This window comes from Leopardus geoffroyi, chromosome A2 (assembly GCF_018350155.1).
Source record: "Leopardus geoffroyi isolate Oge1 chromosome A2, O.geoffroyi_Oge1_pat1.0, whole genome shotgun sequence".
Lineage (NCBI taxonomy): Eukaryota > Metazoa > Chordata > Mammalia > Carnivora > Felidae > Leopardus > Leopardus geoffroyi.
In genome coordinates this window covers 20,729,618-20,754,944 of record NC_059331.1, presented here as the reverse complement: position 1 = coordinate 20,754,944, position 25,327 = coordinate 20,729,618, and the positions used below count along the sequence as shown (strand labels likewise).

The 25,327-nt window shown below is 55.1% G+C and overlaps 1 protein-coding gene across 7 annotated transcripts in view; it reads left to right on the top strand.

The window, feature by feature from the left end:
• Positions 1–24,864, top strand: part of POC1A (POC1 centriolar protein A) — a 93,690-nt gene extending 68,826 nt beyond the window's left edge. For 5 of the 7 annotated variants that reach the window (XM_045493034.1, XM_045493027.1, XM_045493032.1 and 2 more), the window contains 2 exons: positions 4,289–4,432; positions 24,113–24,864. In XM_045493034.1, the coding sequence (XP_045348990.1) occupies positions 4,289–4,432; positions 24,113–24,211 (243 nt within the window). In that variant the 3' untranslated portion in view covers positions 24,212–24,864. The remainder of the gene's footprint in view (positions 1–4,288; positions 4,433–24,112) is intronic. The other 2 variants (XM_045493028.1, XM_045493031.1) reach the window with 1 other exon arrangement.
• Positions 24,865–25,327: the final 463 nt, after the last annotated feature.

The window sequence follows — 25,327 nt, the reverse complement described above, 5'->3', positions numbered from 1 at the left end:
GGCTTGGCTCTTTGAGGCATCCAGTGTGTGTGGAGGGCCCGCTCTGTGTTCAGCTCTGTGCTAGGCAGGCATTCCAGGGCAGGTGGGTGGGGGAATGACGCAAAAAGTGTTAAACACAGGATGTAAGAGAAGCTGGGCATGTGGAAGCAAAACTGCAGGCCATGTCACCTGTCAGTAGCTGCCTGATGTCAGGGAACTGCCTGTACTTTGGGTTCTGATCTCAGCTCTGTCGTTTCCTGGGTGACTTCGAGCAAGATTCTTACCTCCCTGAGCCTCCTTCCCCATCTGAAAAATAAGGTTAAGGGGAACCTGGGTGACTCAGTTGGTTAAGCGTCTGACTCTTGGTTTCTGCTCAGGTCATGATCTCACGGGTTCATGGGTTTGAGCCCCGCGTTGGGCTCCGTGCTGCCAGCTTGGAGCCTGCTTGGGATTTTCTCTCCCCACCCCCCACCCCGGCCTCAAAAATAAATAAATAAACTTAAAAAAAAAAAGAAAGAAAAAAGAAGGTTACTAACACCTGCTGTGAAGGGCCCCTATAAGGATTAAGCGAAGTGACATGTATAAACGCTGGCACATGGTAGGTAATAAGTAGACAGCAGTGACTGCCATCTTTATATGCCAGCCTGGTGGTGTGTTAAGTGCTATAATGTCCACTGTTGAGAGAGGACAAGGAAGCAGAAAAGGGCCATGTCCTGGTGGACAGGGACCAAACGGCATGGCCGGAGGAATAGCCTGGGGCAGGCAGGACCCTGGACCTTGTGAGTGAGGCTTGAGGCTGGGAACCTTCCGACAGTCACTTTCTTTCTGAGCCTCAGTCTCCTTTATTGTATAATGGACGCAGCCTGTGAAGCTTGGAGTAGGTGGGAAAACACGGTGGTTCCTGCTTTCCTTTCCTACCAAGACTACCTCCCTGACTTGACACATGGCTGCTGTCCTCAGTGCACCTTTGGAGCTGGCTCGGTTTTGGCTCAGAAGGAGGGTTCCTGTTGCGAGTCAGTGGTGCTCCCTCCCCCCCCCCATCACTGGGCTTCCAGAGACTCCGCTCGGCACTGTCAGTTTCTGGGCCGTTTTTCAGAAACACTCAGAATTTCCATTCCATCTTTCCCAGGCAGCAGGCAGCGCCCGTCTGACCACTCCTCAAGGATGCTGGCTGTCGGGACAGAGGGCTGCCTGACTCCCACCCTCCTTCTCATGGCCTCTCCTGAGGGAGCCACGGGGAACTCACTGTCCAAAGGAAGAGTGTGCGTGTCCAAAAGATGGGGGTCCTTTGGAAGTAGTGGGCACAGGGCCGTGGCTACTTCTCAAGAAAGGTCCACTGATGATTTCAGATAAGTGCCTTTCACAGCCCAGCCCTTTGTGGGGCAGGCCCAATCATCACCCCCATCTTGCAGATGAGGAGGTGGAGGCCCAGGGAGGTTAAGCCTCTTGCCCAGGGCCACCTTGCCGGTGAGTGGTGGAGCTTGATGTGAGCCACGCCTGAGTCCCTGCTCATCCTCTCTGCACTCTGCTGTGTCTCCTGACATTGCCACCTGGGTCTGGGGGCTGCTGCAGTGAGGTAGAGGCTGGTCGAGCCTTCTGAAATGTTTCCTTTCGGAATGGACTTCTGGATAGACATTGGGATCTAACATTGTGTGCCAGTCTCTGTCAATAACCAGTGTTGTGGTTGAACCGCCCCTTAGTTCTTATATGATTATAAGACTCCCATCAGCAGTAACCATCAGGAAACTTTGAAAAAATAAAGGTTTATTACTTTCAGTACCTAGAAATAGCACACGTGAGGCCACACGACATGGTTGAGGTTGGCGGGTAGAGAGAGTGGGCACTCATAGGCCTGGGGTTCTACTTTTATTGGGATTGAAGGTAGGGGACTAGGAATTTGAAGGGCTCACTCTTTATTGGTGGATTTGAAACTTAAGAGTGGGAATTTAAGAAAAAACAAGTGGTCCAATGGTCAGTTATCAAAAATCTACCAAGATCTCTAAGACAAAGGAGCCTCTGCAGTGGGAGGTGGCCTGGCTCTTTATCTGGTCGTGTGCTGGCAATGTGTTTATTCAAGATAGCCCTTTTCCAGCGGATGCCTCTTTGAAGTGGATGCCTGAGCAGTCAAGCTGAAGTCAAGCACTGGCATTACAAAAAAGAAGAGGAAAAAAAACAAAACAAAACACCCACAACTGTCAGGGCTTTCACTAGCCAAGGGCATTGATTCCTAGAGGCCTGGAACCCCAGCCCTGGTGGGCTAGGGTCTTACAAAACAGCTGTAGCACCACAGCAGACACGCACACGATGGGTTTGCACACATGGCACTGTTCCTGTTTTCAAGAATGTGTCTCACATTCACTTTCTTTGTAACCTCCAAAGCCTGTATTTGTCCAGGTTCAAATGGACGTGGACTGGAGAGTTTGTTATCTATGAGATTGGAACACTTTCCTAATAAAGGAAGATATGCAGTAGGGTCCATGTGCTAAATTGCCCGCCTTGGCTGGTTGGGAATCATCTCCTGGGGTGATACTTTTCAAGGACTCTGATTTCCACCCAGGTGAGCACGTCCAGGGCAGAGCGTCTTTCTAGGGCTTGGCCACTGTGGGTTCATCCAAGAGATGGGGAGACTCAGAGATGCAAGCTAGGTGCTGGTGGCAGGTGTGCAGGCAGCCGTGTTGGGGTGAGACAGTGGACAGGTGTGCAGGCATCCGAGGTGAGCCCCAGTCATAACTAGTATACTCCACTGGCCATGGCATTGAGGGGTGGAGGGGTGCCAGGTAGAGTAGCCTTCGCTCTGTGGTATCTGGGTAGTTGGCAAGCTCTAAACTCAGTAATGTCCTAGATTCATAAGGGAGAGGGGTGATGAGTGTGGGCAGGAGAAAGAGGGACATAGACGCATGGATGGGCAGCCAGCAGGCCCTGTGGGCAGGCCAGCATTGATCCAGCCCACTCATGTGTCCTGGTCCTGGGGATGCAGTGGCTGGGGTGGGGCAGCCACAGGCGTGTGGGAGTACAGAGGAGCTTCTGATCAGGAGTTCAGGGTTGCAAAATGAGTGGAGGACAGGATGCTGGGGCCAGGGGAAAGGAAGGGCGGATGAGGGCCCTTGGGAGGTCCCCCAATAGGGAGGACTTTGGGAGTTGGGCTAGAGGGTGCAGAAGCAGGAGGGGAGCTGTGAAAGGAGGTAGGCTGAAGCGGGGTGCCTTGTCAAGGGGCTTGAATTTTCTCCCAAAGGCAGCAGAGAGCCCTGGAGGACTAGCAAAGTCAGGGAGTAATGTGGTGACATTTGGGATGTCTGTTAGTGCTGTTAGTGAGGTCATGGTTTAAAGCCCTGAGCCCTAAGTGTAGCTGCATTTATGGGTTACTGGGGCCTTTGGGCCAGGCCAAGAGTGTAAGCCTCACCAAATATGTCATGTCCACGGAGGAATTGGAGGCTCCAAGACCAAACTGGGGCATCTGCTGACTGTCCTTGGGAATCCCACCCTGCACAGCACTTCCTAGGTTAGGAGAGGCATTCATCTGTGTGCAGACTGGTGCCTGAATTTGGGGGGACACATGTAGGACTGGGATGAGTCCCCTTAGGAAATCACTTGTGCTCAGTGGTTGTGGGGGGTGGCGTGGACAGAGGTTAGGATGGCTTCTGCGTTTGGGAGCAGAAGGATCTTAGGCAGAAACACTGATTCCTCACATTCCCGGAATCCTGTCTAAAGAGCCCAGGGTGCCTGTCCTGTGGATTCTGACTCCCACCAGCCATCTGGCCAGGATGTTCACACAGAATGCCTGTTTTCCCAGGGGATGTGCACTAGGGTGGGATTAGAACATCCCCCTGGGTCTAGGCTATCCCTGCGCTGGGGGTGGGGAATTGGCATTGATCTGACTAGGAAGAGGGGTGGCTTCAGAGCCAGGCTGGGCTTCAGGGTCTCTGGACTCTGAGAGGCCTACTGGGGGGTGTAGGCTGCTTGAAGAGCCAGCAGCTGGCCTGGCCGCCCTGATGGCCACCAGGAGCCAGCGGAGTGCACTCACCGGCCCACCCGCACATCCCTCCCAGGCCCCTCTGGCCCACACTGCCAAATGCTCTGATTGCGCTCCTCACTCACAGCCTCTGCTTAGAAAGGAAGTCCTGGAAGGGGGCGTGTGGCCCGGTTGTGGGAGTACCCCCTCACTGTGTTTCCTGCCAATATTTGGAACTCATTTTCTCCAGTTTACTGGTGGTTTTTTACTTCATCCTTCAGAGGGGCTGTTCCTTCCTCTGTTGTTTCTTTAAGCGCTGAATGAAGACTGAAGGACTCCCTTTCTTTTCGTTGTCTTTAGCCAGAAGTGGATTTCCCTGTCCCTTCAGGCAGAGGCAGGAGTCAGGAGTCGGTGCAGAGCCAGCCCCAGGAGCCCATCAGTATGCCCCAGACGCTGACTAGCACGTTGGAGCACATCGTGGGCCAGCTGGACGTCCTCACCCAGGTAGGCCCTGACGTGTGTTCACCCCACCGTCTGCACTTGGCCTGGCATTTGGACCATTTGGAGTTGGCCAGCAAGTGCTGGATTTTTAAAAAACATAATCATAATGGACCTACTTTCTAGGCCAAATTAATGAAATTGCAGTGCCTGCCCTGAGATCCTGGCTCTCAGAACCATCCAAGCCCCGGCCAGGCCACTGGACCCTAAAATCAGCAGTGCTAGATCCTGCCAGGGTATGCCCTCCCAGGGCTGGCCTAGGCTGCAGCAGAGCTTTGGAGGAAACACTGTCCATTCATCCTGCTCATCACCGGGTGGGCACTCCAGGGACGTGCCAGGGAACTGTAAGCAGTGAGTCAAGGCGTCTGGGAGCCCAGGCTCTGGGTTTGTGCTGGCACTGCTCCTTATCCTCCAAGCAACCTTGGCAAAATCCCTTCGGCTCTCTAAGCCCTGGTGGGTTCCTCTGTGATGTGCAGTGGTCATGGACTCCACATCCCACGTTTGTGGTCAGGATCAAAGGAGATGAATCTGTGGGAAGTGTTTGGCTTATGCCTGGCTCTAGGTAGCTGCTCAATAAATGTTAGCTGTGTGCTGACCACCATCGTCAAGATGGACGTGGGCCCCGCCCTCTGGAGCACGTGTACATCTGTCAGGTCCCAATACAGAATTGTAGCGCAGCAGTTTCCGTAAGAGCAAAATGCCCTGGCGAAAGGTGGCAGCCAATACCAGGGGCGTGAGAGCAGTGCTGGCAGAGGGAGCAGCCTGCCTGCAGGACTGGAGGGGGCCATGGGCACATCCAAGCAATGGGCAAAAGGCCCAGTGTGGCTGACATGGGGCATGGGGGGGGGGGTGCTGGGTGGCAAGGCAGGATTTAAAGGTCCTCAGACCCTTCCCCGCCTAGGCTATGGGTGCAGACAGCCTTTTCCTATGCCAGCTCATGGGTAGAGCAAGGGTGTGGGAAGAAGGCAGAGGACCCTTGAATCTCTGACAGAGATGGAGCTGAAGTGGTGTGGCATCCTTTCCCTCCCTCTGGAGCCCACCCAGTGATGAGGCTCACTTGGATCTGGGGCCAAGTGAGAAAAGCTCTTCTCCGTCATGTCACGTGGTCTACGGAGTGTCACAGCATCCCGGCTGGTGCTGCACACCTTGGGCCCAGTGAAGGAAGGACGTTTGAAGGGAAAGGCCAGGTATCAGTGGCTGGAGGCCAGGGGAACTGCGGGCACCTCATACAGACATTTTGGAAAATCTGTTAACCCTTGAGAAGGCACGTGCTAAGAGAGAAGTATGAGCAACATGCACATCCCCCACCTCAGATGCGTCAGAAACTGCCAAGCCTGCCTCATGTTCTTCACAGCCTTGTCAAGTGAGAGATCAGGGGAGGTGGAATCAATTAGAACTTTATAGGATAAAATTGGAAATTAAGTCTGAGAAGATGGTTAAAAATAGCTTCATTGGATCACTTCTTTGGAGTATAGCACTAAAAGCATTTCCCGTTGCTGTATTTCAGGAGTGCACATGGGAGGTTTTGTTATGTGTTAGCAGTTCAGAGTGTGATAGTAACTTTGTAAGAAACTGGCATCACAGAGAATAATGAAGGCTCTCTTGTGGCCTGGGCCTCTGGCCCGGGGTCTGGATGACTGTAGCACCCTCGTCCTACCTCACGCTGTCCAGCCCCTTGGTGGATCCAAACAGCACTCCGCCCTCAACCAGATGCCAGGCCCATCAGCCAGTCACCTGCTTTGCCAAATGGTGTGCATTCCTGAATGCCACCAAGTGAGACATGTTCCTGATGGACTTGACACATCCTGAGGAAACTTGGGTTCCACAGATGAAGCCCCCACTTGAGGCCTCAGCCCATTTCAAAGTGGTAGGAGTTGCATTTGTGCTAATTAGATGCTGTCTTTGAGCTTGGTCACTGGTTTTTTCAGGTCTACCTCCACTCCTGGATTTGGGGCTCTAGCTGAGGTGTTCTAGCCACAGCCAGAGCTGTCCCCAGTGGCGTTGGGAGTTCCCTCCTCTTGGGACCAGCCTGGCTGTGGGCAGTCCCCTCTCTGGAGGCTCCTCTGAGGCCTAGAGCCAGGTAACCCTGCTGTGTGTAGCTACCTATGCAGGTTGCTCAGCGGCCTCTGAGCCTCCTTGGTCTGTAGGTATTGACACATGCTGCCCCCTCAGTGAATGCTCCTCACCATCCCAATGTGCCTCTCTGCTCTGGAGAGGTGCTGTCAGCCACCCCAACAGTGACTCACACTTCACAGTCGTCTGAATTATGCTATTCTCTATCTCACCACTTCGCTGCCCTTCCCCGCCCCCCCCCCCCAAAGGAAGTCTACTTCAAAGAGGCTTCTGAGAGGGAAGCTGCCTTCCAGGTCCTTCGGTCGTCCATCCTGCAGAATATCCTCCAGGGAAGCACTGTGGGGGCTGCAGTGACTGGGGATGTTTACTGAGTGAGTCACAGAGCCTCCAGCCCCTGGGTGATATGAGCAGGACACCCCGTTGTGGAAGCTCACAGTCCTCAGAGCCTGGCTTCCTGCTCAACAGGCTGGTGTGGCCCAGCGATTGAGTCTTCCTCTCTGGATGTTCGTAGCCCATTTACACCAATGTGAAGGCCCAGGACCCGTTCTCAGTCCTATTCAGTGGCACCTCTGTGCAAAGCAGAGACCTGGAGGTTGGGCAGCTGAGTGTGCCATGGAGAGATGTGACTCAGCTTGCTTGGGTCAAGATCTCAGTAACCTTGGGCAAGGTACTTAACCTCTGTGCCTCAATTTCCAAGTCTGGAATACAGAATGATAATAGTACCCGCTTATGGGCCTCTTGTGAGGATTAGATGCATCGGCTCGTGTGAGGCTCTTTGGGCGGTGTCCAGCAGTGCCATGTGCTGCCCCTTGTCATTATTCATGGCCTGGCAGAGGTGGCGGGGGGATCCCAGCAGCACGAGAAATAGCTCTCCGGGCTCCCCACTGTCTCCCTGCCCAGGAGAGCCATTCCTCAGCCCTCACAGTGGGGGTGGCGAGTTCCCTTCATTCCTTGAGCCCTTTCTGTGTCTGGGGCCAGTGAGCGAGCCGGGTGGCTTCCCTCCCAGGCCAGGCCATAAGGCCTGTCATCCCAAGGAAAGCAACATGCCCTTAGGGCATGTGCAGCATCCAAAATGCAGCCCTTTGACTCCCGATTTGGGGTTGTACCATTTTGTTGTTGTTTTTACTTTTTTTTTTTAATGCATATTTATTTTTAAGAGAGAGAGATTGCGAGCAGGGGAGGGGCAGAAAGAGAGGGAGACAGAGGATTCAAAGCAGGCTCTGCACTGACAGCAGAGAGCCTGACTTGGGGCTCGAACCCACAACCTGTGAGATCATGACCTGAGCTGAAGTCAGAAGTTTAACCGACTGGGTCACCCAGGCACCCTTTTACCATTTTATTTCTTTAGGAACACCTTTTCTATAAAGTGCATATGTTGTTTTTCAAAAGTGTATCCATTCAGGGAGATAACTTTGGAACACGTTACAAGGTTCACAGGCCTTTGGCCATCCCCGGAGCAGGTGTGCTGTCTGGACTGGCCTGGCCTGGCAGGGAGTTGTTTTAGACGGGAAGTCTGCAGAGTGTGGGGTCATGTCCTCATTGCCGTCCTCCTCCTCCTCCTGCCATCTGGCTGAGACCTGCAGCTTTCCAGGGGCTCTCCTTCGTGACCCTCATGTCATCCTCCCACTTGGTGCCCAGCAGCTGGCACCATGCCAGGTGTGGATAGGGTGAGAGTAACTGCTTGTGCATGGGCCAGCCCCAGGGGCCACTCAGCCTGGGGCTTCCCCTGCTAGACAGTTTTCATGTGGTCAGGGATGGCTTCATCCAGGAGTCCGTCTGCAAGCCAAACTTGATCTTCCTGAAAGTTACGGCCAGATGTTCTTGCTCTGTGATTACAGAGCCGGGCAACCCTCAGGTCCCTGGCCAGAGAGCATACCCCTTGCCATGGCCCTTCTTTATATAGGAGACACCCCTCCTTACTCCTGTGAGGTTGCTGTTGAGGGCTTCACGGATTCCTCCACTGAGAGCTCCTGGGGACCCTGATCCCAGCTGGATGCCATGTTCTGAACAGCTGGGGTCTCTCTGGTCTTACACATCCCTACCAGCTCCGGGGAGCAGAGTGAGCCACCTGCCCATCAGCCTGGACACACCTGCCCTCCTGGATTTGAGGACCAACCCCACCATTAATCACCTGGGTGACTTTAGGCAGGTGACATTGCTCCCCAGAGCCTTAGTTTCCTCCCTCGTAAAGCGGGGACAGCCGAGCCAGCTTATGTCCTCTGAGCACTGTTGGGAAGCTCTTGGTTAGCTGGACCAGCACCAGCTATTTCATAAAGCACAGCACGAAGTCGACGTGCTCCCAGGAGAATGTGGGAAAGTACCAGGGTGTCCAGGTGACACAGGAGTGTCAGGAGTGGACATTCCACAGGCCTCTGCAACTGCTGGACTTGAGTCCCAGGAATGCTCTTGAGCTGCCAGTGAGACTCTAGTGGTCTGGCTAGGCGCTAGGACAACAGGGAGAAAAGGAAGAGATCTTTCCCCAGATCCAGGAAGGGGAGCCCAGGAGGTGATGGGGAACTGAGGTGCCCAGGGGCTGTTGAAAATCAGGGATGGGTCATGGGGCCCATTAGATGAGAGCCTTGAACCCAGACCCAGGCACTGGGCCAAGATTGAAGCCCTTCAAAGTTGTATACTTACTGTGATAGCTGTTCTTTGAATCCAGTTATCTTAATGGTTGTTGAAAAAAGTATTTCCTAATAATGGGGTTTAGGTTTTTCTTTAGCGACTTTTTGCTCCTCAAAACCCCATCATGGGAATTCTCAGGGACTCCTGGGGCTGAGGTCCTGAGTGGGGGCTGTGTACCCCCTCTTTCTCTCGTGACCCTGTCCATACATACATACATACACACACACACACACGCACCTGTCCTATGGCTACCATGGGTTACTGACCTGCTGGACCCGCCCCAAGTCTTCTCTTCCTGAGAAAGGTGGCTTGACCTTGGAGGCCTGTGGGATCCAGAGAAAAGCCCTGACCAGGAGTCAGAAGCCCCAGCTGCTCTGACCCAGCTTTGCCTGTTTCCATCTGTGTGGATCTGAGTAAACCTTGGTTTTTCATCTCTATACAGGGGAGCCTTTAGGCACTGCCCATCTACCTGTCCCGTGGGATGGGCAACAGAGGTCAGCACCGCACGTGAGGCCAGGACTTCCCTCAGGTCCTTCTTTCCATGAGTCACCTTTATATCTCCCCTCCCCTGGAAGAAGGACTCCAGGGTGGGCCCTGTGGCTGCCAGGGCTGCCTGCCTGGTGATAGGCATTCAGCATGCATCCAGACAGAGGCCGTGACCTTTCCCCTCATGTTCTTGTGGGGGTGCGTCAGGTGACCCAGGGGCCCTTTTCACAGATGCTGGAAGACTCACCAATGAGCAGGGAGAGGCTGCTTTCCACAACTAGCCTCACTGCATGAGCTCACCTCCCGGGTTGGCTCCCTTTGCTTCCTTTGCGGACTCCTGAGTGACAGAGGTTTGGGTGGTGTCTGGGAGTTCCAGAGTCCCTCAGTCTTCCTCAAGGGTAAGGGGTGGGGCACAGAGGCGTGGACAGTGCCCAGGAGCTGGGGAGGCTGCAGCGAGGGGCCCCGGCCCAACAAGCGGCTTGGTGGTTTTGCCTCAGAAGCCCACAGCAGAGTTATTTTCGACTCCAGTTTCACATCTTGCTGCTTTTTAAAAATACCAAGCCATGAAAATTCCTGCTCCAACTATGTTTTTTTTATGGCACCCGTGCTTCAGGCTGGCCACAGCCATGCTGTGATGTCACGTTCAGGTTCCTGTGACTCACTGGGGGCTGCTGGGCTCCAGGACTAGAACATGCGTGCAGTGGGAAGCAGGCGGGGGCAGGCCCACCCAGCCCTGCCAGTCTGGGTCTCCTGACGTTTGAGTTTGTGAAATATCCAGGTTGTTGTAGCTCCGCTGATCTAACTCAACAAGGCTAAGAACTTTTTTCTGTGAGCTTTGGGGAATTGGATAGAATGGCCTGTTTGTTTTGAGACATCCTGGCCTTCCCCCCTCAACCGCCCATGTCCTGGGGGTTCCCTATTTGATGCGCCGCTTGTGTGAGGTGCCTAGTTTCATGCTGGTGGGGAAGGTGGGAACACAGGGTCTGCTCTCGCATGGGCCGAGCTGCCTGACCACACTGTGGGGCTCTTGGTGTACCTCTTCCCTGGGCAGACTAGCTGTTGTTTGTGCAGACACACTCCAGATTTTAAAACAGTTCTGCCATTTTAGCTGGGGGCCAGCCCTCTCAGGTGCGCCCAGACTCAACTTGTTGGGAAGGTATAGAGTAAAAGGCACCCTGCCCAGCCGCCCCCACGCCCCCACGCCCCCACCAGGATCCCTGTTTATAGGGCGTGTGCAGCCCCTATATCACTCGCACATACGGCCAGTGGCGTGGGGGTGGTGGTTGCTGGTTTCCACAAAAGTGGACCCTCTCTCCACAGCACATCTGGCCACCGGGCCTGCACGGTCCAGAGGTCGTCTGGCTGTCCTCCTCTGTATAGACATTCAAGAATTACCCTTGGACCAAAGTCAGGTTCAGGACAGCCTGAACTCCTGCCCCTTGGGGTTTGGAGACGAGAGACTTGTTTTTCTTCTGTCAAGAAGCTGCTTCCTGGGGACAGGACACTCTCTGGTCTGTGTCAGAAGCGTACTTGGGGTCTGACTAGCCAGTTGCAGAGGGGCTGGGCCCTGACCCTTTCCCAACTCTGTCACTCTTTTTTGGCAGTTTAGCCACAGGCTCCCCTGGCTTTGCAAAAAGCAAAGGCTGGTGCTGCTAGCAGCCCTCAAAGGCAGGACAGGCTCAAGCTCCGTCTTCTCTGCCATCTGTGGTTGTGGCAAAGAGCACCCCTCCCCAGAGGAGCTGAAGACGGAAGGCCCCTGCCCACCAGATGGGCTTAGGGTGGCTGCCTCTGGGGCCTCTAGGGCCTAGGAATGTTCACAGTCTTCCGAGATTTCTCCTGTGAGGCCCTGAGCAGGCCTGGAGAGCTGGGGGTGGGGGCACAGGGGCTGGAGCCGGATAACAAGGCTCATGCAGGGGCATCTCATTCAGACTGACTGGGATTACTCTAGAGGAGGGGAGATGTGGACCCCAGATGGTTTGCTCTCACTCCTCTGCGGACCCACGGGCCATCCAAGGAAGGGTTAAGTACAGGCCACAAGAAGGGACCTATGAGTATTCTGGTTGTGAAAGGCAGTCCCAAAGAGGCCTTCATGGCTCCGTGATGAACCAAGTCACAGCTGACCCTGTGGCCGTTTGGCACTCTCCTGCCACTAGAGCAGGGTCAGAGAAAGCTAGAGTCAGGTCTGCCACTTCCTTCGCCTGCCCTGTGGAGGGCCCTCTCTGGGCCTGGACTGTCAGTACAGACCCTCTCCCTGGGTGGAGGAGAAAAAACAGAAAGAAGCTTTAAACTCAGTGGGACATGGCTTTTAGGGGAGCGGTTTCATGTCCCCGTTTCTGATCTGGGCCCAGTTGGTGGCTCTAGAAAACCGTCCAAGATGAGAGGCTTGGTTTCCTCCATGGATCGCTGGGTCCTTGGCAGGGCAGGGGGCAGCCTGTGAGCCCTTCTTCCCTGAGGTGGTCCTGTCGGGCTGGGGCCACAGCCTGACTTGCCAGGCTGGACTGAGGCCTCCAGGAGGCTACCTGACAGTCTCTCTGACTTGGGATGATTGTGTTTTATCAAGTTGTGGTAAATTAACTAACACTTTGGATTATGGATTGTTGGGAAAGTCGACTTCTGAAGAAATGGAATGCAGAAGATGGCCAAAGCCAAGGTTCACAGCCCGTGCTCAGCCCTGTTTGGACTCACCACGGAGTCAGAGTACAGCAAAGCCGCTGGTTGAGCAGTGACTGGCATCCTGCACCTTAGGGCGTGTCCCTGGTAGACCCTTGCCTCCCTGGCGGCCTGCCCAGGGCTGACAAGGAGATGAGCTTGAACTCAGGCCAGTTTTGGCAGGGTCTGCAGCTCAGAACTTTTGTCCTGGTGTGGGTAGCACCCCGTGGGCCCCAGGAGCATTCCGTTTTATGGATAGTGGTTAGTGGATCTACTTTTTATAGCTTCTCTTTTGGGGGTAAGCAGTAATATGGAAAAGCCTGTGTTCATTTAAAAGGAGCTGCTCTAAAGCCACAAGGAAGGTATATTAGCCAAGATTCTTTAATCCCATGGCTAATCCACCAATAGAAAATAGTGTTTCATGGACTTCCCGAAGAGAGCTAATCCGCAGTAGAGGTGGGGGCTGGGGGATGCAAAAACGTCAGAGAAATCCTATATCCCTGAGATAATGTGAAACAGAAACATAGACCTGTGGGCTCGAGGGACAAAGGCTCATTTTGTGTTGTTAGCAGCAAACGTTTGGGTGAAGGGGGTTGGTTAAAAAGACAGTTGCTGAGCCCAGAGAGATTGGGAGGAATTTCTGTAGAAACACGTTTTGTTGTGCATCAGCTGTGTGTGATCCCGGGCAAGTTAACATGTCAGACGTCAGCAGGAGAGGGATTCTCCCATTTCTTCCCCTCTGAAATTCAGGCCTCGAAGCTGCTAGCCCTCATCAAATCAGGCCTGAGGTGGGAAGGGGAGGAAGTGGACTGCTTCCTGGACTCCCATCCTATTTTGCACACCCCCACATCCTGCTGAGGCCAAGGCCAGCTGGCAGGGGCCCCTCTGGCCTATCTAGCCTCCAGTCCCTCCCCCGCTGTCCCCTCAAGCCTGCCAGGTCCAAGGCCCAACCTGAGGGGAGCGTCCCTCACCAGCCAGGCGGGCTCATCCCAGGAGTAAGGCTGCGCCTGGGCCTTGGGAACATGATGGGCTCGCTGGTGCAGTACCTGAATTCCTGCATCTTCATGGAGCTCAGGGCCTGGCATTTGTCCATCCAGCACTCAGTGTGCACCTACTGTGTGCCAGGAGCTGTGCCTGGAAGCAGGAAGACCGCAGTGAGCAAGAATAGACAAAAACCCCTGTCCTTATGATGCCGGCATTCAGACTGATGGACGTCAGCGGGCTGTCGAGGGCCAGCATTTGCCCCTTTGACTCGAAGGCCCCTGTGCCACGGACCACTGGGCGCTGGACAGAGGCCAGGGCAAAGAGGCAGAGCCTTGGCTGGTGGGAAGCACTTGGCTCAGACCGGCAGCCTCCCAAAGCCAGGCTGGCCCTTCCGGCCCCCGTTCAGCCCTGACATGTGGCAACTGGCTGACCAGGGCACCATCAGCAAGACAGGGCCCTGCATGTGTGTACACACACACACACACACACACACACACACACACACACTGACATACACCGACATACACCAACAGACAAAGCTGGAGCTGGCAGGAGACAAGGCAGAGCTGTGCAGGCGCTGAGCCCAGCAGCCCCACTTTGTTTTGATAGCTCACAAGACCCCACAGCAAAGAGATTCCCCTTTTATTGCATCTGTTTTAGATCTTTAGAATCTGAGTGAAGTCAAAACCATGCTAGAGGGGAGATTAATTCCATATTTTTCCATCTTTGCAATGAAACGAAAGGAAAGTTAGACATTCTGTGCGGCACAGTCGAGACAGGGGCATTGAGCCGATGGCCAGCGCCAGGATGCTCCCCGAAGCCTGGCACAAAGGCCCCCAGTGGTGTGGCCAGGCAGGTGCGTCCTCTCCCTAAGCCCCAGGGCACCTCGGACACTACCACTGGTAATCTGGCTTCTGTCTTGGGGGGAGGGGGTTGGGATGCCCCAGCCCCTGTGGGAGACCGCCTAGAGGAGCCAAATCCACCACAAGCCTGGAAATGATTAAAAGGAACTTTCCGTCACAAGAGAACTTTAAGGAGCAGCCAGACCACCACGTGCCCTGATGGCTCAGACCCTACCAGGCCTGACCACAGGCTGCCTTCTTTGGGGGCCTCATCAAGCCCCATCTATACAAGGCCCCCTGCAGCTCAGAGCTTAGCCATGGCCCCCATGAAGTAGGGAGCCATGTTGCCCACGGTGCACCCCCATGTCCAGAGCAAGGGCCACATAAATATTAGCTGTTGATACAGTATTACAACGGAGCCTCGAGAGATGCAGTGTACAGATGAGGAATCTAAAGCCTTGAGTCAGATAACTTGCCCAAGGCCACTCAGCAAGTTAGCAGTCAAGTTCAGATTTGAACCCAGGCAGCATAGCTCTGGAGCCTGTGCTCTTACCACACAGGACAAAGGTAGGGACCAGGGGTCACCATAATAGCATTTTCCAAGAGTCTGCACCTGTGCTATGGCCAGGACATCCTGGGAGAGGAGCTGGGCAGGCACTGAGCGTGGGGGTGAGCCGAAGGGGGACTTGTGGGGAAAGAGGGCTGAGGTGGGGCTTTTGGTAGGTGGCTTTGGTCAGAGAGAGCAATAGTAATAGGCAACGTGGACCTTGAGTGCCATGAGAATGCTATGCCAAGGAGTTCGTCCGTTATCCCTGAGCTCCTGGATAGGAAAGGGACACGGCAGAAGCAGTGTGGAGGTGGAGGGTGACCCAGGAGTCCCGGAAAGCCGAGGCGGAAGGTGGAGCCTGAGCGGAGTAGTCACCGAGAGGGGCCTAGGGCACCCATCTCATGTTGGGAGCCCTGGGGCAGGAGTAGCCTACCTGGGTCTGGTGAGGACACTCGTGAGGCAGAGCCCTGATGTGAGGATGCTGCCCAGCCCGACTCGGCAGCCAGAAGAGTTGAGAACAGCACGATTTAGTCATGCGATTGGTTTCCTACATGCCATCAGCCCTTCCTGCGGTGCCCCCCTGCTCTGGTGCCCTGCTGTGCTCACCACCCCCACCGCCCTCTCCCGGCCCCACATACTTGGCCCCGCATACTTGACGTCTCTCTGCCTGACTTTCCCCCCACACTGTAGCCCTGCCGCACGCCTGCTTGGGCAGCAACCCCCACCCCAATTGCTTAACCCTCTCGCCTCGCTGCCCCCCAGGCCCCCTTCAGACACGGGTGGCCCATTGTCCCAGCTTCCTGCTACACTGCTGCCCATTTTAGTTCTCCTCGCTGCGGTGCCCCCAGCCTGGCAGAGAGCTTGAGGGCGCCTGTGGCTGGATGTTTGCTCTCTGGCCCAGCCACCCTGTCCACCTCTGGGCCATGTTCCAGGGAGGCCCAGGAGGGGATTCTGACCATAGAAACCACCTAAGAGGGCTAGGGCTCTGCTCAGAGCAGAAAGTGGACATGGAGAAGTTCCCTGGCTGGGGTCGGGGGCCCTGGGATAGAAGGGCTGCACCAGAGCCGGATGGGGTGGGGAGTGCTGCGGGGAGGCCTGGAGCGAGGTCTGCACGTGCAGCAGCATTCCAGAAGGAACTGGCCAAATATCTGAGAAATGCACACAGAAAGGCTGGCTGGTTACCTTCTGTCTTTCTCCTTTCCTCCAAAATGTTACTCACTGTCAGTCATGGTCGAGCAGCTTCCCCAAAAGCCAGCCCAGACAGGACCAGTGCTGTGGCCACGCCAGTGCCCGGAAGCCCCTCCAAGCCGGTCTCTTGTCTGCTGCATGTGGCGGATCTGACAAATGTGTGGGGATGGATGAGGTGGGCAGGAGGGCCCTGTTGGTGTGCTGTGGCCCCTCAGGTCTTTGTGGAAGTTATGGCTCCAGTCTTCCTGCTACATTTGCACGTGGGCTGTACAGGAGAGACGCTTTCAGCAAAGGTCGTAGTAGCAGCAGTGCTCTGGCAGGAGGAGCAGCTGCTGGAAGGCCCCTGGCTCACGAGGTCTGCCCTTGGTGTTCTGAAGTACCAGTTCACCCCCTTCCGTTTCACCTCCGACTGTGGCACCTGGTGGCCGTAGTCAGTTCCCGGGCTGAGCCTCTTCTCCCAGACTCACGCTAGAACCAGTTCTGAAAACTGACCACAGGCATGCAGGAGCCCCGTCTTCCTGGCTGTACTTGCTCAGACCTGTGAGTGTGATAAGGCAGTGCCAGGGTGGAGGCTTCCCTGTTCCTGTCCCTTTTTGGTCAAGGGCCCTAGGGTCCCTCCTCCACCTTCCTTGTGGCCACCACACTCTCTTCCCTGTTCAACCACTCCAAACCAACAGCACTCACCTCCTCAACAATGCCATATTCTTCTGTGCCTCAGGGCCTTTGCACCTACTATACCTTGTGTTTGGAACACATTTCCTTTAGCCTGTCTCGGGTTGTTGTCTTCTCACAGAGGCCTCCCAGGCCCCAGTCAGAGTCAGAGCTCTTCTTCCCAGGTATATTAGCCCCAGAGTAGGTGAGCCATGTCAGGGGCCTGGGCTTCACTTGGAGCTAACTCTCTGAACATATCCTGCTCCTTTCCTTCTTGCCTTCTCTCCAAACACAAGTGTAAAGGGGATGAAAAAGAGACCTAAAAAGGAGGTAGAGGAGCACCTGGGTGGCTCGGTCGGTTAAGCATCTGACTTTGACTCAGGTCATGATCTCACAGTTCGTGGGTTTGAGCCCCGCGTCGGGCTCTGTGCTGACGGCTCGGAGCCTGGAGCCTGCTTCAGATTCTGTGTGTCTCTCTCTCTCTGCCCCTCCCCTGCTCATACTCCGTCTCTCTCTTTCTCTCTCAAAAATAAATAAAACATTTTTTAAAAACTAAAACAAAAAGAAAGGAGGTAGAAATGAGGACTAGGGGAAAGAGCTGAGGAAAAAAAATGCAGGACAAGCCCGCCTCAAGAGGAAACCAGTCTGGGGAGAAAAAAGAGGCCAACAGGGCTGAAAGAAGGGGAGGTCATACCATAGGAAGAGGGGGGCTGGGAAGTAGGCAGTCCACTGGAGAAAGAAGGGACAAAGGAAAAGCCCACCAAGCCCAGGGAAAGCGTGATGGAACTGGCAGGGAGAGAGCGGCCATGAGAGGAGCATGAAGAGCTCCATGAAGGGAGCGAGCGGGGCCTCCACGCGCTGGGTGGCAGAGCAGCCCTTCTTCTGCTTTGTTGCACCACTTCTACTTCCAAGGGTGGGGATTATGCTCTCAGGGAGCACTGGACTCTCGCCGCCTCCATGTGACGCCCGTGGGAGCACAGAGCCCGTGGGAGCATCATGGCTCCCAGCCCTCTCAGGCAGCACAGTCAGGCAGAGGCCCTGTAGATGCTCTTTGGCCTTTGGCAACACTCTTCAGATGCCTAAGTCCCTGTCACACATCAGGAGTGGAGGCTCTCCCCTTGGGCACCTCAAAAGTCAGTGGAGATACATGCCCCCAGGCTCTGCCCCATGCAGGGCACCTGGACTGGCCAGTTTGGGCCATCGGTGGGCAGGGGGCCAGTGTGGGAGCTGGGCTCAACTCTTCCAGCTCCCAGAGCCCTGCAGCCGTGGGCAGGCATCTGCTACTTTGATGCCATTAGGGAAAAGTTATCCAAGGCAGCGAGGTCCAGAGCCACGATGGCTGTCTAGATGTCCCTCGTGTTGTGTCGTCTCCCGCTTGGAGCTGGGGGCCCTGGGTGCCAGACGTGTGGCTGAAGACTGGCATTTTGGCGCAACTTCTTTGGGCATCACTACAGTTCCTAGGGGACTAAAAAAACAAGCCTGTCGCTTTAAAGTCGGTTATTTTTAGACCCCACTCAGAAGGCCCTTCAGGGTGTTACATGAACCGTCTTACACATCTTGAACTGTGAGTGAGAGAAGCCACTTGCCCTGTTAATGTTGCCTTGACAGGGGACAGATCACAGCGTCTGTTCTCCCCTAGGCAGGAAGATGAGGATTTGAATAAGATGCCCTTGTTCAGCGTCTCCCAGAGGATATTCCTCTGGAGAGCTCAGGCAGCCAAGTCAGGCTGGGAATGCTGCCCCACCCCCAGCCTGAGCCGGCCTCACTCATGCTCTTGGTTTTGGTCTGCTGTGCCTCCAGCACTCTCCCTGACAGGTTCCCTGCATTGGCTGTCCCTTCCTTGTCACCCACTGAGGGGCTAGGCTACTTTCCAGTGGGCTTCAGCAGTGTCACTGGTATCATCCCGCCCCAGATTCTGTCTGGTGTCCAGGGGCTTGTTCCTCTGCTCTCCCTACCTCTTCCTCCCCCACTCTGCCCCCAGCAGGGACGATAGTGTCAGAATGCAAAATACCCCTGTTACTGGCTCAGGCCTCCTGCCCAGCCCACTCAGAGGGGGAGGGCCCTCACACTTAACCCGTCCTGTCTGGAGCCCATTCTCTGCCCCTGTCCTGTGTTCTGTCCTATGTTTGGGGCCTCAGGGAATGGTCCCTTTTCCCATCTGCCTCTGACTTACCCCCACTTGGTGGGTGTTCATACTTCGTTGGTATCTGGTTGGGCCTCCAACACACCTAACCACAGCCGTGTGTGCAACATCCCCCTGTGGCGGCCAGAAGGGTCTGCTCCCCACTCGGCCCAGGACCACCAGCCCTGTCCTCTGCTCTGAGGCTGAAGGCAAGGCCGCCGCCTAGCATGGCCAGAAGGCCCCGGCCCCATGTCTTGCCTCCACAAGGCCCTTCCTCACTCCCTCAGACATGCCTCCTTTGATCCATCCCTCTGCTCGTTACCTTCCCTGCCACCTCGGGGCTCCGTGCTCTGTGATCCTTTGGCCCCAGCACCTTCTTGCCCCGCTCTCCTGGTGAACTCTTCCTTAGCCTTTGCTCACCGCTCCATTCCCGGGCCCACTTCCCCAGGCCAAACCCCTCTTTCTTCCCAGCACACCTTGCTGGTCTGTACGACTGCTTGGTACTTGCCTCTGCAAACTGGTGTGCACCCTGCAGGCCTAGCCGAGTCTGTGTGCACCGTTGTCACCCTGGGTGACACGAGCCAACACAGGGGTGCTCAGTGAGGATGAGTGAGTGAAGACATTCTGAGGCAAGGGTTGGTAAATATCTGGTTTTGTGGGCCATAGGGTCTTTTGTCACAATTATTCAACCTGCCATCATAGCCAGAAAGCGGCCGTAGACAACATAAACAAATGGGCGTGACAATAAAACCTTACTTACCAAAATAGACAGCAGGCCAAGTACACCAAGCCTCGGTCTAAAGATACAACAGAGTATGTTCAACAGCGAACAGGAATGTTTTTAAGGGTCCTGTTTCCCATGACAAGGGCTGTGGCTTTCTGGAAATTGCTGGTAACAGCAGCAGAAGGTGGTTCAGAAACAAGCCCCCAAGTGACCCTCTGACAAGGGTGACTTTGAAGATGAAATTTCTGAGTCTCCTATGACTTTGTCCCATTAGGCTTCCCCATGGCTGTCAGGTGAATGCTGTGACCTTGGAAGTGGACAGTGTTGGGCGAGGGTGACAGTGTCCAGGTGTGGGGTCTGAATTCTGTTTCCTGTCCCCATGGTTCAGGAAGAGAGGTGCCTTACTTAGTTGAGCCCCGTCTTGTGAGGGGTGGGACACCCAGCAGTGACCAGGGCAAGTCCCACAGCGTGTTTGGGAACTGCTCACTTATGCTGAGTGACACCACACTCCAGTGAAAGAGGGTGTCTAAAATTCAGGTGTTTGGGTACTTTCTCATCGTGTGTCTATTAAAGGGTTCTTGTTGGGATGTCCCCTATAATATGTCCCCCTATAATATTTTTGTAGCTCAAAATCGTGACTTTTATGATAATTCCAAACCTAAATGTTAAGTGAGGTAAGAGACTGCTTTATAGGGGATTGGAGGCGTCTGAGGCCTAGGAACTGTCTGTGAGTGTGGCCTGATGGTGTGAGAGGACTGCTAGGTGACTCTGGGGGGTGTCCCTTTTTACTACTTCTGCTCATTTAATCTGGAGCCAGGTGTCCAGGTGGCCTGGACAGGACAGAAGGTGACTGTTGCTGGGTAAGAACAGAGATCCACGAGTTCCTCCTCGGGCTGCTCAAGCTTGGGCCCTGGGTGGGGGACACGCAGGCCTCCTGGGGTTACGTAGCCAGTAGCCCTCAGGCATGGCTGGAGCAAGTGGGGAGGAATTAGGCCGGGCCTCACCTTATACGTGCTTGATGGGGACAAAGCGAAGGTGCAGCTCCCGGTGCCTTCACCCAAACTCTGAAGCCAGGCCGCTGTGGGTCATGGCCTGGTTTGTCATTTATAAGCTGTGTGACTCTAGGCAAGTTGCTTAATATCACTGTGCATGGATTTCCTCATCTGAAAAATGGGCATGTGGAGGGCTCCCACGCTGAAGGATTGTGGAAGAGGGCTCGGCAGGATCACAAGCGCTCCGTGAACATGAGCTGCTGAGAGCAGCCCCTGGAGCAGAGTGTGTCAAGAAGCATCAGGATGAGCCCCTAGGGCCTGTCCCGGGTCCTCCCACCAGTCTCCCCTGGAGTCTGGGCTCCACACCTCAATTATGGAGGGGACTCTAGAGTAAGCTGCCCGGATGGCACAAGGGCCAAGGAGAGGGAATGAGTTGCCTGGTTTCTCCAAGGTCAGCAGGCAGGAGGGATCTTTCTGGAGGAGTTTGGACTCCACCATGCAGGAGTCCTGGGAGATGGGTCACCTTACCCAGACAGGTCTGCCTAGCAGCCAGAACGCTGGCCTCCTCAGCCCTTTCTCCACATTTTCTTTGCCCTGCTGAGAAGACAGAGGTCCACAGATGCCCAGGTCAAGCAGGGCTGCTTCTCTCATTGCCATTTGCCACCAGAACCAGCCTGTACCTCCTTGGGGACTTTCCCTCACCCCTTGCTCCTCTGGACAGAGAAAGGTGAGGGGCCATGAGGGCCCAGGGGCTGCTTGTGAGGCCAGCTGTCATTTGTCCTGAGTGAAAGGAGGGTGAGAAGGTTGGCGGGAGTGGGGGGCTGTCAGGAAGACTGCGGAGCTGTTTGCCTCGGTAGTGCTCCCCCTGCCTCTGGGGCAGGCATGCCACACTGCAGACGCCATGTGGAAGGACCCGGCGCACAGAGCAGGGCGAGCAGCCTGCTTGGCGTGGCCCTGGGCAGCGGGAGAAACGAGCTACGGCCTCTGCCCTCTGGACACTGAGGCAGCACATGTTTACTGAGGCTTGCTGTGTGCCTGACACTTGGTGCAGGCAGGCATGTTGCTCTGAACCAGCAGGTGAGGTCACACTGCGAACAAGGCCAAGTGATATGTCCCAGAACCAGCCCTTGCTGGGGATACCCTCACCCACCCACACACTGTCCCAGATGCTTTCCCTTCCTCCCTCCCACAGGCCCCAGCAGCTGGGAATATGGTGACACCGTGGTGGCCTGGACTGTCCCTACAGGTGGCCCACCTGCCCTCCTGCTGTCTGTGCCTCCAGCCCTGAGTGTGTTTGACCTCTGCTCCTCAGATGCCCCACTGGCAACCTTTCCATTGCTGTGGAGACCCTTCCCGTGGTGGAGGGAAGGCACATCAGCAAAACTAGACGTTGGGATTTCTAGGTTTTACTTTATCATGAGAGACACCATTTTCCATGAAAATGAAGTCTCGTGTTTTATTAGGGTAGGATTATTCAGGAAAACTTGTGGAGCAGAGAACACCAAGACAACATTCTAACATACAGAAATCCAAAAAATCGTCCTCTCCCTGGCCCATCCTTCTGGCTCAGACGGGGGTTGGGTGGGATTAAATGTGAGCTGGAAGAGCCTGGTAGACTTCATCCCTGGATGGTGGCTGCCACCCAGCATCTTGGCAGAGTATGCCGGGGGCACAGGGGAGACAGGAAGTAGAGAGAAAAGACAGAGATGATGACTCTTCCCGAGTCTTTCTCAGCTAGAAAAGGGGGGAAGTGGGAGAACGTCAGGGAGAGGAAGGAGCTGCAGGTTTGAGGAGTAGTGGACTTGTGAAAGCCTTTTTGTCTACAACATGCCACAAAGCACCCTCTCAAAGCTCCCCCAGGAAGGGCCCAAAATTGGGCTGGCACCCTCCTTTCAGGGGGCTGGATATGAAAAAGGTGTGTGCATTTATGTTCAAAGAAATGTAATATTGAGAAATGGCCCTATTTCTACCGAGCTAAAGTATGGGCCCCCCCATGGAACTAAGTGGAGGCCTCATGAAATGCGTGGCACCCCCGGTATTGACATTGGCCCAGCACCCGCTGCCTCCACACTTGAAAATTCGGTCCCTGTGAAAAGTTTAAAGGGGCAGGGAGGGGGTGTGCAAAGAGGAAAAGCAGGCAGGCTCCCCCACTGTGGCCTGGAGTCCGGGACCATCGGAAAAAGTCTGGATGAAGAATGATTTTGGAGCTTGGCTCCGCACAAGCTTTGCAGCAGCCTGTGGAAACTTCCAGGAATGCTGCTCTGGGCCAGCCAAGGGGCTGTTTCCGCCGCCACTTTTACGAGGTACAGACCCCTCGACGGCTTCTGGCCAGCACAGGGGGAGTGTGACTCTCTTTCAGCTCAGCCCTGCCTCTCAGGGTGCAGTGCACCTTTTCAGAGCCCTTACAGCCCAGGCCAGCTCAGTTAGAAAGGGCCAGCCGCCAGGAGGAGCAGCCTCCGTGAGTGGCTGACGTCCGTGCGGGATGCTGTGAGAATTTATCGCAGCCTTAGAGGGGAAACTCCCTCCCAGAATGTTCCAATGTTTTATTAAATGTATGAAGGGAAAGTTTCCTTTTCACTGGACCAAGGCCCACAGCCTCCGTGGAGCCTCAGGGAAGGTGGCAAAACCTCTTGGGAAAGCCCACAGACAAATGGGTAAAATTAATAGAAAGTATTGTTTCTTAATCTGAGCCTTTCTGCTGGCTGTAGGCGGCACCACACAGGAACCGAGCCTGCCTTGCTCACAGCAGACTCACCCAGTGCCAGGTGCGGGCCTGACACGCACAGGCACTCACCCAGCTCTCGATGGGGGGAATGTGAGCTCAGCCATAGTGGCCAGCATGGGTCAGGCTGGGCGATGGGTGGGGTTGGCCGTGTGACCGGTGGGCAGGCCCGGGAGCACACCGGCTCCCAGATAGCACCTGCCCCTCTGCCAGCACTCTGTCCAAAGCCAGAGGAGGTGGGCAGGTTTTTTGCAGCCACATCTGCAACACTGGCCCTGGCCCATAAGGCGCATGCATACCCAGCAGCTGGGGGCATGGGCAGGCTAGACAGCTAGGTCGTGCTGGGTGTGCAGGAGAGGCCAGGGAGCAAGGGCTCAGCCTCCGGAAGCCAACATGATGACAAGCATTGCCAACATGGGTCAAGCTAAGAAGTGCTGGGTGCCATCCCGAGTCAAAACCCATAGTGCCCAGGACTCCTGTGAGCTTGGCGTTATCCTTCCATTACAGAGGAAAAAGGGGGCTTGGAAGCGGAGTTAGGGCCAAATTTCCAGGTGGCATATTCCTGCAATGGTCCTCACTGGACTTGGACAGGCAGAGGCTCTCCTAGGCTCGGGGTCGCTCAGTCGCTCACCTCCCAGTCTGGGAAGTCTCTCCAGGTATAGAGGTGAAGAGCCTGAGGTGTAGGCAGGACCCTAATTTGGTGCCTTCACTTGGGGGTGTCGTTTTCTTACCTTTGGAATGGAGATGGGTGATGGTCTCCAGTTGGTTGTGGATAGAAACCTGGCCCAAATGAGGAAGTGGTTCTGTTCCAGACCCCAATCTAAGTGCCAGACCACCAGGGCCAGGGATTCTGACCAGGGCTGTGGGACCTGCTGCCAACCTTCCCCTCACTGTGTCTTCCCCCTGCCTGCAAACATCAGAGAACAGCCATCCAGAGCCAGGAAGAGACATGAAAGCAAGAGCGGTCCCAGTCGCCACCAGAGCCAGGGACCTGACAGGACAGCAGGCCGAGCAGCTGAGCAGGAATGGCTGGGGGGATCCCTAGGGCAACCCTGAAGCCTGACCACCATTTATTTTGCAGACAGTCTCCATCCTGGAGCAGCGGTTGACACTGACGGAGGACAAGCTGAAGCAGTGTCTGGAGAACCAGCAGCTAATCATGCAGAGAACAACACCGTGATCAGGGGAGCAAGAATCAAGAGCTTGGTCGATTTTGGGGGGGTGGCAGACCGGGGATTGGTACTGTGGGACTTGGGGACTCATTTATTTAAATGAAAGGGATTCAGCTCTGTGGGCATCACATTCATCCCTGAGCCCCAGAGATTATGCCCCTATCTCTGTCCTCCACCTGCTGTCTGCACCTGGAGGCTCTCCACCTGGCAGTGGGAGGCCGGCCCCCTGTGGGCAGGGCCAACACATGCAGAATGGACTGTGTTTGGTTTAATGTGAAGGAGTCACCCGGAAATGTTTGCTACCTCTACCTCGGAGTCCCAATGAGCCCTAAGATCGCAGCTTCCCTGCCCCCTCCAGAAGAGTCCCCTTCCTAGGGTTTGTCCAACCTTCTGTCATATGACTGGCTCTTCCCACCCATAGCAATGGACTACACATTGGATGGGGAGCCAGGAGTTTTCTCTAAATCTGACAGAAGGCCCAATGTGGGTCCATCTGAGGTTTATCCAGGAACAAGCACTCGAGGCAGGGAGGCGGTAGCTTTGCAGTGGCCTCGATTTCTGCCTCACGCATGTTCACTGGGGCCTGGTGGCTTCCTCCTCTGTATGCACGAAGGTGAAGGAATCTGAAATTAAAATGGACTTTATTGAGCTTCTCATAAAAGTGGCTTGTTCTGAGTGAGACCTTATCAGTGCCTCCATCCTCAGGGCCCATAAAGGGAGAATGAGAGCGGTGACTTCGGAGAGCCCCTGCCAGGTTACCTCTGGAGCTCAGGGTATTGGGGGAGCAAGGACAGCCAGAGTCCCCGCATGACATCCACCTCCCCTGGCCGGCCCCCCAGCTGGCTTCCTCGATTGGATCCTGGAAGACTCAGGCACCTGCATTTCCACTTACTCCTGAGGGTTCTCATAGGCGCCTTCCTCTGCATCCCTGCAGGGAGAGCCAGGCAGTGTTTGCCATATGTCTCGGTGTTGTCTATGCCTTCAGCATTTGGCTTCTTGGGACCCAGCCAGCCAGGGAGGTATTTATCCTTCAACATACCTGCCTTGCCCTGGGGGACCGGGGTGCGGGGTGGGGGTGTTAGATCTTCTCGGGAGCTGTTAGTACCACGCAGCTAATGAGGTTC